Raw genomic sequence first — 13,389 nt, forward strand, 5'->3', positions numbered from 1 at the left:
CAATCGCCTAGCCAGCCCAAATGTCCGCCTAGCCCGCTGAAAGTCAACAGCTCAACACGAAGAATATGTTTCGGTATTTTCATGTGGGTGTTTGGTATATATAGAAAATTAAATGATGGAATCAAGTATATTAATTCCTATTGTAATGTTTGGTAAGTCGGTATAATGAAATACAAAATTTTGTTTTTCAATAATGCCCCTTTATAATTTCTAAATACGTACAACATTAAAATTTATTAGAGAATAATTTATGTACTTGTGGTTTTGACAGTAGGAATGAAATTGGAATACCACCCTTGATAAAATAATTGAATTCAGGTTTTATGAGCGAGTCAATTTCCAGTTAGATCTCTTTTTTTTGTTTCATTTCCTATCTCTATGTACAACCAATCAACCCATTGGAATGGAAAACCAAATTAATTTTTTCCCATACCATGGTTTCCTGCCATCCAAACAGGGCTTTGAGTTTGTAAAAGGTGGGACCCACAACCTTCCGGGGCCCAACCCAACAAGAAACCCCCTAGACAGCCCAAATGTCCGCCTGGCCCGCTCAAGGCCCAAAACCAGTCCAAATTTGACACGAAACCCGATTACGTGCCTTGTTTCCAAAATCCCTAATCTTTAAAATCTCTCTGTTCTCACTCGCCACATTCTTCATCTTCTCTCTCTCCTTATTAGGGTTTTCTTTCTCTCTCTCTCGAACCCTAGATTCGCCGTCGTCGTCATCATGATGCAACCAGGCTCCGGCGTGGCTCCGTCGGCAATGGTCCAGCAGTACGGCCAGCAGCAGCAGCAGCCGCCCCCCGCCGCTGCCCAGCCCTACATGATGATGCCGCCGCCGCTCCCCACCGTGCAGCCTCCTCCGGCGATGTGGGCCCCTCAGTCGCACGTGGCCCCACCTCCACCTCAGGCCCAGCCCGCCAGCGCCGACGAGGTCCGCACTCTCTGGATCGGCGACTTGCAGTACTGGATGGAAGAGACCTATCTTTTCAATATCTTCGCCAGCACCGGCGAGGTTTGATTCTTCTTCTTCTTCTTTTGCGTCAATTTCGGTCAAAGATTCAATTTTTATGTGCTTGTTTAGATCTGTGGTGGTTTTGCTTTGTAATGTTGAACCTAAAGCTGTAATTTTTATGGTTCGAGGTTTAGGAATTGGTGTTTGTATTTGCTATATGAGCTGGGTTTGTTGATTTGTTGATGTTTCGGAGTGTCGTGGGTTCGATTCTGTGGTTGGGATGACAATGAATTGGTGATGAGTTGTGTCGAAACGTTTGAAGATATGCAGTAGAGTGTAATGTATTATACTTCAGCAAGTTTGTAATCCGAATTGTGTTTGAATTGCCGTTCTTTTTTCTTGATTTTTCTCGTTGTGTGTATTGACTAGAATGTTTATCAAGTGTCATTTGTGTTGGTTTGATCTATGGAAGTATTGTGTTTGGTATTTATATTTATAAATGGTTAGTTAGTTAAGTGTTTGTGTTATGTGCTTTTTCAGGTTGTTAATGTGAAAGTTATCCGCAATAAGCAAACTAACCAATCCGAGGGCTACGGGTTTATTGAGTTTGTTAATAGAGCTGCGGCAGAAAGAGTGCTTCAGACTTACAATGGTACCCCTATGCCAAATTGTGGCCAGCCTTTCAGATTGAACTGGGCATCTGCAGGGGAGAAGCGTTCTGATGATACGCCTGATTATACAATATTTGTTGGGGACTTGGCTGTGGATGTGACAGATTATATGCTACAAGAGATATTTAAGACCCGTTATCCATCTTGCAAGGGAGCTAAGGTTGTTATTGACAGACTTACTGGCCGCACCAAGGGATATGGGTTTGTTAAGTTTGGAGATGAGAGTGAACAGTTGCGTGCAATGACTGAGATGAATGGAGTTGTTTGCTCTTCAAGAGCTATGCGAATTGGGCCAGCTGCAAACAAAAATGCTGGGGGCAATCAGCAATATTCAAAAGGTATGTATGATATAGTTGTGGTGTTTTTAAATTCATTGCCGTGGTTGTCTGCAAAGTGCCAACTTCTTGTTTGTTGCTTCTTTCTCTTCCCTGCTTTCTTTCGTCTTTTGTTTCTAACTTTTCCCCCATTATGCACTTATAATTCGGTCATGTCATGGTTGCATGTTCCTTTCTTGTATGATATCCAGGGTCCCAAACATTACTTTTTAGTTATCCAAGGCTTCTTCCTTTCAGCTAGAGATGAGAAGTAATTTTCAAGACATGTATTTCCTTTAATTTCTCTAGAAAATCTGGCAACGTAAATGATAATAAAAACTTGAGAACTTATAGAACTCCTGTTGTCTCAAAGCAGGGGGTCAAGAGGCTATGCCATCTAAGGGCGTGCCACTGATTACAGCTGAAAGTGTTACCCCTTAAGTGCGTGGCCTCACTTAGGTCAGTTTCACATTTAATGTATTGGCCTTTATTCTCATGTGGCATATGCTATGCTACATTATGGATTTTTTAGTTGGTTGAACTTTCTTGTGAAGTTACGCTGTGTCCTGTTCTTGTTCCACCTTAGATTAAATAAAATTGCCTGTTGTCAAGGTGACTGAGTTTACTTTTTTTTTCTTTTTTTTTCCTTACGCACAGATCCAGGCTGTCTTTATTATACCCCCTGTTGTTATGTTATGAGTGCATGGTTGAAGCATCTTGCCTGGAATTGTATTTGTAGGCTGGTTTTCATGTCTTGATATTTTTACTTTGTACTGGTATTGCACTAGGTTTTACCCAGTTATCTAAACTGGGTTAGACTGGATTCCTAGAACCAATTTGTATGCTTTATCTTGTTGTTCATTAAGCCCACACTGTATCTTCTTGTGAAGTAATTTTATCTGGAACTGAAGCCTTGTCCTTCATGATATTTTGTTGCCACATATCCGCCGCATACATGCATGTTTCATATCCAGACTCTAAAATACTTTTGCTCCTCAAGTACTCCTAAGCAGTACAGTGTGGATTAGTTTGAAGCATTATCAACTTGTTCGAATGTGTGCCATACTTGTTTGACTATTGCATAAGATATTTTGAGAGAACTGCTGGTCGCTTCAGAGGATATATAACTTGTTTGTTTTATTAATATGGTAGCATCCAAGGGTATCAGTTTGTTATTTGAAATTTACTTTTTTCAACATGCAGCTTCATATCAGGGTTCTCCAGGTGCAAAGAATGAGACCGATCCCAATAACACAACTGTGGGTACTTAATTACTTTTTTCAGAAACTTCTCTTTCCGCAACATTTTGTGACTCGATGATTTTTCTGCAGATATTTGTTGGGAATCTGGATGCTAATGTTACCGATGACCATTTGAGGACAGTTTTTAGCCAGTATGGTGAGCTAGTACATGTTAAGATACCAGCAGGAAAGCGATGTGGGTTTGTTCAATTTGCAGACAGGTAGGCTGATTGGTTTGTCAACTCTATTTTTTTTCCTGGTCTCGTGATCTTGCCGGTGATTTGTCTCTTTCATATGGTTTGGATTTGAATATCAGACAATCTGACTATCCTGTTCTGTTTTCTTTTTAATACATTAGGAGTCGTGCTGAAGAGGCTTTGCAAGGATTAAACAATTCCCCAATTGGTGGACAAAATATCCGACTTTCTTGGGGTCGCAGTCCTTCGAACAAGCAGCAGGTGCTTTTGCTTTATCATAGTAACTTAATGGAAGTCGCAGACATTACTGACCCTAACTGATATGTATCTGATTTTATTTTTTTTTCCAGGCTCAGGCAGATCCAAACCAATGGAATGCTGGCTATTATGGATATGCACCAACACCTGAGGGATATGGATATCCCCAAGTGTCCCAAGACCCTAACATGTACTATGGAGGCTACCCTGCTGGATACGGGAATTACCAGCAGCCGCAGCAGCAGCAACAGCAGCAGCAGCAGCAAGTGGGTTATAGCTGAGTGTTGTGTTGAGCTTTTTCTGCCTTCAACTCTAGAGACTTGAAATAATATTAAGATAATGGTTGAGAGGGATATTATTCTCTGTTTTCTGAGAAGTACTTTATCGGAAGTAATCTTGTATCACTAAGTTTTTAACAATTCAAGGAAGCCTTCTCTGATATTTCTGCTTGGTAGTGTGGCTTGTTGGAAAATGTGGTATGCTTAGCAATGTTTGAATTCAAATGTTTCATTTATATCAAAGTCCTTCAGCTTTTTATTTGTAGGAAGATGCCCATATCTTCATAACAACCCTAACTCAACTGTTGAGTGAAATCATGTAAATCTAACGATAAGTTGTTTGTTTTCAAGAGAACAAAAGCGTTAACATGAAGAAATCTCAATTATAGAGAAGCGTCCAAAGGCTCACATTCGCTTTGGCAACACCAGCCAGTAAGACTGGTATATTATCCTACTCACTTGGCCTTCCTCCTCTTATTTAACTTCAACTTTTTCAACTTCCCCATAGACAGAGAGCTCTTCAGATCCAACTATATCCAAGGTGCTACGTTTTAAACCTCTAAATGAGTCATAATGAGGTCTTCAAGTACAGGGCAGCGAGTACAAAGAAGAAAGACTTTCAATTTCCATGGGTTCATCTTGCTTCAATATGAAGGACCTTGAGACTTGGGAGATACTTGGATCATGTCATCTCTATGGTGTCATATCGACTTTTTTTTATGTAGTTTTGACTTTTGAGGTTGTTGTTTCAATTTCTTAGATGTAGTTTGTATTTAGTTTTCTAATTATGTTGCTTGTATGGTCGGGGACGCTGCTGGAGTCCGTTGGGGTGGAGGCGCGCCCTCGCCGGCGTCGTACGGTGGGGAACGGAGGGACATCCGCACTTTAAGGCCGGTGCGGACGTGCGCCTCTGATCCGGCTATATATATATATATACATGAATTCTCAGGTGCGGACGTCCGCACCAAAGTTTTGGTGTGGATTTCCATTTTTGCACCACTTTTCGATCGAATTTTCTCATCTCCACCGTCTAGTATCTAGATAATATTGTGTAGATCATCTCTGCAAAATTTCAGCTAATTTGATAATCGTTAAGGCCCTCAAACTCGAAAAACAAATGGACAGACTGAATTTTGCCCGGTTGTGTTCATACCAGAAAAACTCGAGTTTGAGGGCCTTAACGATCACCAAATTGGCTGAAATTTTGCAGAGATGATCTACACAATATTATCTAGATACTAAACGGTGGAGATGAGGAAATTCGATTGGAAAGTGGTGCAAAAATGGAAATCCGCACCGAAACCTTCGGTGCAGACGTCCGCAGCCAAGAAGGGCTGTGTATATATATATACATACAGATTTTCTTAGGTGCGGATATCCGTATTTATTCTTACGGTGCGGATTTCCACTTTACACTCACTTTTCAATCGAATTTTCACATCTCCACCGTTTAGTCTTTAGATACTAATATGTAGATCATCTCTGTAAAATTTCAGCTAATTTGGTTATCATTAAGACACTCAAAACTGCGTGTTATAAACATGAACGGTTCAAATTCGACATAATTATGTTTATCAAGTGGTTGAAAAAAGAAAACACAATTTATAATAAATAGTCTTTTCTTATTCCCGCGTCTCCCTGAGTTTCGGTGATTCTCAATTCTTCTTCTTCCCGGATAAACAGAATCTCACTCCCACATTTTTATTCCCCAAACAAAAACTCAAAAGATAATTCAAGGAATTGGCTTCCTCAGTTCATCGCCGCCCACTTGTAAGGAATTTCAGTTTCAGTTTCAGTTTCGCTAATCACTGTGTTTAATCATGGTAGTCGTAGGGTTTGATCTGAGGAAACCAAAAGATTCACCCTTTTGTTTTATTTATATTAATAAGATGTGGGTAGGGTAATTTAAGATTGAATCTTTCTGGGCTCCCTCTCTGTTGCCTCTTTGGCATTTGCCTCCAATGTGTTGATTATTTCTGTCGTAATCTGTTTTATTTGAGCTAAGAGATTGTTACTACCCTCAATATGAATTATGCAAAGGGGGCATGAGAGGGGGTATCAGTGTATCATCCATAATTATGGTTTCATATGGTTAGGATTGTTGGACTTGCTCATTTTGTGAGGCAATTTGCTTTTAACATGACTCAGTAGCTTTGTGGGAAATGTGATAAGGTTGTATGAAAGTGGCTCTGGTATGAGTTATCGGTGTTTTAATGTTTGGGAGGAATGCAAAAGCTCTTTATAATTTTGGAACATTAGTTGATGGACCTATAATGGTCAGTTGTTGAGATAGCTTCTCCCAGGAAGGTTTGAATCTAATGAAATTCCAGGAGTGGGAGCTGGGAAATAACTTGACTCATAAATTCCTAATATTTGGGTGGGATTTGGGAGCAGTTAAATTTTCGATTGTACCCTATAGGGAAGTTTCTGCTTCTAATGTTTGTATAGATTGGGCATATTCTTAGTTTGTACTAGTTTACAGACCTGCTTACTTTTCTTTTCCCTTCTAAGATCCTGGCGCATATTCATGGCTATCTTTCTTGTTGATTACAAGTGATAATTCTAGCTCTTTTAAATCTGGATATATTCCAGTTGTTATTAGGCTACCTTATAAGTAGGAACCTTTTCCCTCTCTTCCTCTACATTTCATCCTCCGTTAATGCAAATAGTGACATAAGTGTCAAGGGGTCTGAGTCTACTGCTCAATCCTTCATGGGTGAGAAGGACTGAGCAGTATTGAGGTCTTTCTTCTGATTATCTATTTAGTTTTTTTTTTATTATTTTGCCATTATCATATATAAACATGCATTTGTACAGAAATCAGTGAAGTTCTGTTGATCCATACAGATCTAGAGGTGTCCTTATGCAAGTTGGTCTGTGTTTGAACTTTTGGTTTTGTTTATACCTAAATCCTCGTAATGTATTTCTTGTTTGATTTAGACCACTCCAATGTGCATGCCTGCCCTAAGAAGAGGGGAACTGATTCATCAAGTTATGTTCACTGCTATGTTCCCAATTATAAGGGTGAAAATAGTTAAAGTAGATACACTGTGGGAGCTCTGTTTTACTTGTCAACCTGTGGTCTCTTTTTCAACAAGCGTATCTTAGTAAGAGAGGAACTGATTCATCATTTTATGTTCACTGCTATGTTCATAACTAAGGGTGAAAGTAGTTAAAATTAGATACACTGTGGGAGCTCCGTTTTACTTGCCAACGTGTGGTCTCTTTTTCAACAAGATAAAACAATGCCTGATGGGCATATGTACTTTTAGAAATCTTATTGCAACTGTCCATGATTAGGCATTTATGTGGAAATACCAGACTATTCAGACTCAGATATCATAGAGTGCAGCTCTTTAAAGCAGTGCATTGACCAATTAGCTTCATTGTAGTCGTATAACGTTTCTTTTCAGTCACTATTTATTCATGCAGTAACCAAGACTACAACATGATTAAAATCATTTTCTTCCTTGCAGTGGAAAATTTTGAGCACCAGGGTATCAGGAGTATGAATCCAAATCAAGGTGCAAGCTCGTTATCTTCACCAGATCTCCCTATGAAGCGGAAACGTGGACGTCCACGTAAGGATGAGAATTTAGTTCATGGAGAGAGCATGCCTGCAATACCAGGACCTGATAGTCTGAAGAAAAACAAGCAGAGTGCGGGTACTAACGATGATGCTGAAGGTGAAATGGTGGGTCGGGTGGTTTCTGGTGTTATTGAAGGTTCATTTGATGCCGGCTATCTTCTTAATGTTAAGGTAGAAGACACCGACACTCAGCTGAGGGGTGTTGTATTTCTACCGGGAAAGTTCACTCCAGTTACTGCAGCAAATGATGTTGCTCCAAATGTTAAGATGTGCAGAAGAAAAGAAGTTCCAATACCAGCTGTGACCATGCAATCTCATCTTTATGGTTCTGCCCAGCCATCAGAGCAAAGTAACAAGCAACCTGTTGAGGTGAAAAAGCAAATACCTGCAGTTCCAGACCAAATTCCACCCTGTATTCCTCAGTGTGGCATCACGGAGTCTCTTAGAAGTCAATCTTTCTCTGGCATCCCGGAGACTCTTAGAAGCCAATGCATCCAGAAGTCTTTTAGAAGTCAATCTTTCTCTGGCATCCCAGAGTCATCCTCTTTTGTGACTCCTCCGGTTGATAATTTGCCAAAGAATGATGCCCCTACCTTGGGAGGTAAAGCCATACCACAGCAACCTTTGGCGTCTGTACTTGATGACCAATCCACCCATGTAACGACAAAGTCCGAGAATGATGAAGTTGTTGAACAGGAAAAAGTGTTGGTGGAATTTGAACCGGCCACAACAATAACAGAGCCAACTGGTGTAGAGGACAATAAAGAATCAAAAACAGAAAAATTATTGGAGGAATCATCTGAACCAATTGGTGTTGTACCAAGCATAGAAACAGTAAGTAAGGATCCTCCAATTCAACCTCAGGTTGTGGGTTCTGAAACCAGTGCATTGGTTCAGGATGATGTAAAGAGCCTGGATTTTGAACTCAACCATACTCCTTTATTTGCTGAAGCTGCTCCTGCAATGGCTACCGTACCAAGTGTTGAAACTGTATGCAAGGCTCCTCATATTCAACCTCAGACTGTGGATACTGAAAAGAGTCAATTGGTTGACGATGAGGTAAAGAGTGTGAACGTTGAAATAAATCAAACTCCTGTATTTGCTGAATCGGCACCAGGCTCTGTCATACTGGGAGCTGAGACTGTATGTAAGGATCCTCAAATTCAACCTGAGGATGTGGGTTCTGAAAAGAGTACATTGGTTCAGGATGTGGTAAAGAGCCTAGATCTTGAAATCAACCAAACTCCCCTAGTTGCAGAACCTGCAATTGCTGCCAGTAAACCAGTTGAGAATCTGATGGAAGAAGAGGCTACACCGAAGCCGAGTCAGGTGTTAGGGGGAGAGACTGTTGCATCTGTAGGATCCATTCCTTCAGCCATGGGTGAACCTCCTTCTGGTGCTATTGACAGTATGGAATGTGACATTGCAGATGCCATTCCACCTGCACAATCTTAGCACTACCATAGCACTAAGCTGGTTAGGCCGGGTTTTTTCAGTTGGGTTACAATTTATGCTTCTCGGATGATGTTCATGTTTTTTTTTGTTGTCTGATGGTTATGACTCCAGTTTCTTTTGGAGTGTTATCTTGCAGACAATTATGAAGTTTGTTGTTTTTTTGCCCCGCTTCATATGAACTCTCATGTTCTTTACATCTATTTTCTTTTCAATAAGTAGCTCTGTTAATTAATGTTACTCATAGAATCAGCCTAGGTATCTACAAGTTTCATATTGCTTCTCAAGTTCTCATACAGAGAAGGGACTGGTGGGTAGCACCAAAGTAGTATATGGCTATATGCCATTGCCATACCTATTTAGGAACTACTAGTTTTAAAAAATTGTGGACGGGTGCGGGTACTGTTCATCAGAGAACAGAAGAAGAAGAAGAAGAGAGATCGCTCGAGAAATATCAGGTCTAACACCCAGGCCTAATTCTTCCAAAGGTGTGCGGAGTAAGAGAAAGGGCAAAACCGATGAAGGAAGCGACGAAAGAGAGGGAAGGAGAGCTTGAGATCTGGAAAGTGATGGAAGTGGCTGAATCTCTTGATAGAGATGATTCGGTGGAGTTTCGAGAGAGATCGAGAGAGAGCGAGAAAAAGAATTAGAAAACGGCGAGATGCAGGCCCAAGCCCGACACTGTTCTAAAAAACAGTAAGGCGTCGTCAGACGGCATAATAATATAGTAAATGTAAGTTGCGGCTGCCTGTCGTAATATCCAAAGTGAAATACAACAAACTTCTTAATCGTCGGCAACATAGCTCCCCAAAACAAACCGGAGTGATAATAACCATTCAAACAACTGAAAATGTTTGACATCATTCTGAAAAATTTGGAAAATGTTTTAACATTGGGCCAAGAACACAACGCGGGCACACCACAAGACCCACGAGCCCAAAAGCCCAAAACAAAAGGTCGGTCCGTGTCAGACACGAGCCAGCTATACCAATTGTATGGCCACAAAAGTCTACGTATTCCATTTTCCATCTTCAATTTCCATTACAAAATCACACTCGTCTCCGATTCCCATCACCACACAGCACAGAGAGCACCAGCCATGTCTTCTCTCTTAGCCAACAGCATCTCCCTGTTCTCTCCCCAACCCACTCCCGACTCCCCCAAGTTCCCCAAACCCTTCTTCCTCCACCCCCACAACTTCCTCAACCTCCCAACCCACAAACCCTCCTTCTCCTCCTCGCAAATCCTCAAAGTCCGCGCCGACGTCGAACCCACCCCTTCCCCCGAGTCCGCAGAGAAATTTACTATTGAGGAATTCCTTCGCAACCGCGACTACGACACTAAATTCGGCTTCAATATAGAAATCGACTCCACCTCGATCCCTAAGGGGCTCTCTAAAGAAACAGTACGCCTGATTTCCCAAATCAAACAGGAGCCCGCCTGGATGCTCGAGTTCCGCCTGCAAGCGTACGAGAAGTTTATCGCCATGAAGGAGCCGAATTGGTCCGATAACCGCTATCCGAAGGTGGATTTCCAGGACATGTGTTATTACTCCGCGCCGACGCAGAAGAAGACGTTAGGGAGCTTGGATGAGGCCGACCCGGAGCTGCTGAAGTACTTCGAGAGGCTGGGGGTGCCGTTAAACGAGCAGAACAGGCTGGCGAATGTGGCTGTGGACGCTGTGCTGGATAGTGTTTCGATTGCGACCACGCATAGGAAGACTCTAGAGGAGGCTGGGGTGATTTTTTGTTCTATTTCGGAGGCGATTAGGGAGTATCCGGATTTGGTTAGGGAGTATTTGGGGAAGGTGGTGCCGGCCGGGGATAATTACTATGCTGCTTTGAATGCTGCTGTTTTCAGCGATGGTTCGTTTTGTTATGTACCCAAGGATACTAAATGTCCTATGCAGATTTCGACTTATTTCAGGATTAATGCGCTGGAGACAGGGCAGTTCGAGAGGACTTTGATTGTGGCGGAGGATAGGAGCTTTGTGGAGTATTTGGAGGGGTGTACGGCTCCTTCTTATGACCGGAACCAGCTTCATGCCGCGGTGGTGGAGCTGTATTGTGCTGAAGGGGCGGAGATTAAGTACTCCACGGTGCAGAATTGGTATGCTGGGGATGAGGAAGGGAAGGGAGGGATTTATAATTTCGTTACTAAAAGAGGGAGGTGCGCAGGGGCGAGGTCGAAGATATCTTGGACTCAGGTGGAGACCGGGTCTGCGATTACTTGGAAGTATCCGAGTGTTGTTCTGGAGGGTGATGATTCTGTGGGGGAGTTTTACTCGGTGGCTTTGACTAATAACTATCAGCAGGCAGACACTGGTACAAAGATGATACATAAGGGGAAGAATACAAGGAGTAGAATCATTTCAAAGGGGATATCAGCTGGGAATTCAAGGAACTGTTATCGGGGGCTTGTGCAGGTTTTTTCACAAGCAGAGAATGCTCGAAACTCCTCACAGTGTGATTCCATGCTTATCGGAGATAAAGCTGCTGCCAACACCTATCCATACATTGAGGTAATTGTCTTTGAACTTGTCTCTTTTGGTTATGGTGTTATGATGGTGATGTTCTGTAGTGGTAGTGGTATACAACTTTGCCTATTGTGTGATGATTCTTCATTGGATGATATTATTGCATTACTCTATGCTACTCTCCCATGATATTGAAGCATTTCTTCCAACAAAAAATTTTGCTGTCCAAAATCATGATTTTCACCTGAAATTGTGTGTTATAGCACACGATTTTTTGGCCAAAATCTCATGTCCTCAATTTCTCGCTAAAATCTTCCCATTGGTTTTTAAGCAAAATTAGACTCGACAGACCTCAGAAGTCTCAACCCGATTTTGTTTTACGATTTTGAAAGTTGGAAAACCGTGAAAGTCATAAAAAAGAATCAAGTTGAGAATTTTGAGTTCTGTCACTTGGAAGAGCTCCTAAAAATCATCATAATTGGGTTTAGCATGTCCATACCCTTGCCAAATGTATTTGGCTTGGATAATTTTGTTGATTTGTTCTTAAAGATGGAAGGCCTGATGTTTTATATGTAGGTTGCTTGTTTCAGATGCAATCCACATGGTTAACAAAATAGTTAGCGTTTTTCAATAAGGTTTATACAGGTTCTAGCAATTCGAAGTGATTTGGTCTTTATCTTAGTCTTCCCTTGATCATCTAGAGACTAGAGTGTTCACGGTCATAGAGGCCAACCGTTACTGTACATAGTTACAAGCATATTGTTGCATAGAAGTGTGGTTAAAGGTGAAAGTTTATAGCAAATCAGTAATGGATTAACTATAACATGCTACTAGTATTTTAATATCAGCTGATAATGGTTTAGAGGTTTACAACCATAATAATCACTTTGCAATTTGCTGTTTTGGTAGTAAATGTCAGTTTAATCGTTATGTTCTTCCATTATGTTGTTTTTCTTCCAGTTAGTGCTCCTGTTATGTAAAACTGTCATGGAATATACTATTAGTCTTTGTCTTCAGTGAATTCATTGCGTACTTGTTAATAGGTCAAGAATCCCACAGCTCGCATTGAACACGAAGCCAGTACCTCCAAAATCGGTGAGGACCAGCTATTTTACTTTCAGCAAAGGGGAATAGACTATGAGAAAGCCATGGCTGCCATGATATCTGGTTTTTGCCAGGCAGTATTCAATGAGCTTCCTGACGAATTTGGGTCTGAGGTGAACCAACTGATTGGCTTGAAGCTTGAAGGAACAGTGGGGTAGATACTTGTAAGATGAGTTCAATCTTTTTGTCCATGGCTGTAACTGAATAGTTTGCAAGAGACCTTGTTTTTTGAAATGTTATAAGATGGCTAGAATATGCATAAGTATGTACATATATATTTGATGTAAATGTGTATCATCAGTTGCCAACTTGTGGAGATAGATATGTGCACAACACATTGTGACAGAAATTTGCTTGTAGTTTGGCATTAACGTGCTTGTTATGAATTACGTTTTAAGCTCAAGAATGTGTCAAAGTTGCCCATTGTACTGTTCTGTGTTATATTTACTTTTAGATTGGTATAGAAAAGCAGAGCACGTCAGGTTCATTGGACAAGAGTACAGTTTTGGTGTTAGAATTGCATTCATTCTGTGAAATTCAAGCAGCTTCGGCAGAATAAAAATTCATGTTGGTGTTCTGATAACACCAACTCCGGCACAAAAAGAAACAGAAGTGAACTCAGATATGGTGTTAAAGTAACGTAAATCAAACTCAGAAACGAAACGATACTTAAAAAGTGGAATTAAATTCAGTTTACCCCCTTGTGGTTTGGGGGTGATTTCATGTTAGTCCTTACACTTTTATTTTTATCTGTTTACCCCTTGAACTCTTCAATTTCTGTATGCCGTGCCCAAATTCTCATATTCCGTTTGAATTGACCTTTAATTATCAGCAATTAAGGTCCGATTTGCCCA

General features: G+C 41.0%; 3 protein-coding genes across 3 annotated transcripts; all 3 read left to right on the forward strand.

Moving 5' to 3' along the window:
- The first annotated feature begins 763 nt into the window (after positions 1 to 763).
- On the forward strand, positions 764 to 4,181 carry LOC101294741 (polyadenylate-binding protein RBP45B-like). The gene is made up of 6 exons (XM_004295213.1): positions 764 to 1,015; positions 1,496 to 1,964; positions 3,144 to 3,199; positions 3,272 to 3,402; positions 3,540 to 3,639; positions 3,729 to 4,181. Exons 1-6 carry the CDS (start codon positions 764 to 766, stop codon positions 3,915 to 3,917), a joined length of 1,197 nt encoding a protein of 398 aa, XP_004295261.1. The 3' UTR covers positions 3,918 to 4,181.
- A 1,470-nt stretch (positions 4,182 to 5,651) lies between these two features.
- Positions 5,652 to 8,958, forward strand: LOC101295028. The gene is made up of 2 exons (XM_004295214.1): positions 5,652 to 5,684; positions 7,391 to 8,958. Exon 2 carries the CDS (start codon positions 7,423 to 7,425, stop codon positions 8,956 to 8,958), a length of 1,536 nt encoding a protein of 511 aa, XP_004295262.1. The 5' UTR covers positions 5,652 to 5,684; positions 7,391 to 7,422.
- Positions 8,959 to 10,009: 1,051 nt separating this feature from the next.
- On the forward strand, positions 10,010 to 12,934 carry LOC101315025 (UPF0051 protein ABCI8, chloroplastic-like). The gene is made up of 2 exons (XM_004293231.1): positions 10,010 to 11,476; positions 12,475 to 12,934. Exons 1-2 carry the CDS (start codon positions 10,055 to 10,057, stop codon positions 12,691 to 12,693), a joined length of 1,641 nt encoding a protein of 546 aa, XP_004293279.1. The 5' UTR covers positions 10,010 to 10,054; the 3' UTR covers positions 12,694 to 12,934.
- The last annotated feature ends 455 nt before the right edge of the window (positions 12,935 to 13,389 follow it).

Source organism: Fragaria vesca, linkage group LG3 (assembly GCF_000184155.1).
Source record: "Fragaria vesca subsp. vesca linkage group LG3, FraVesHawaii_1.0, whole genome shotgun sequence".
NCBI classification, from domain to species: Eukaryota; Viridiplantae; Streptophyta; class Magnoliopsida; order Rosales; family Rosaceae; genus Fragaria; species Fragaria vesca.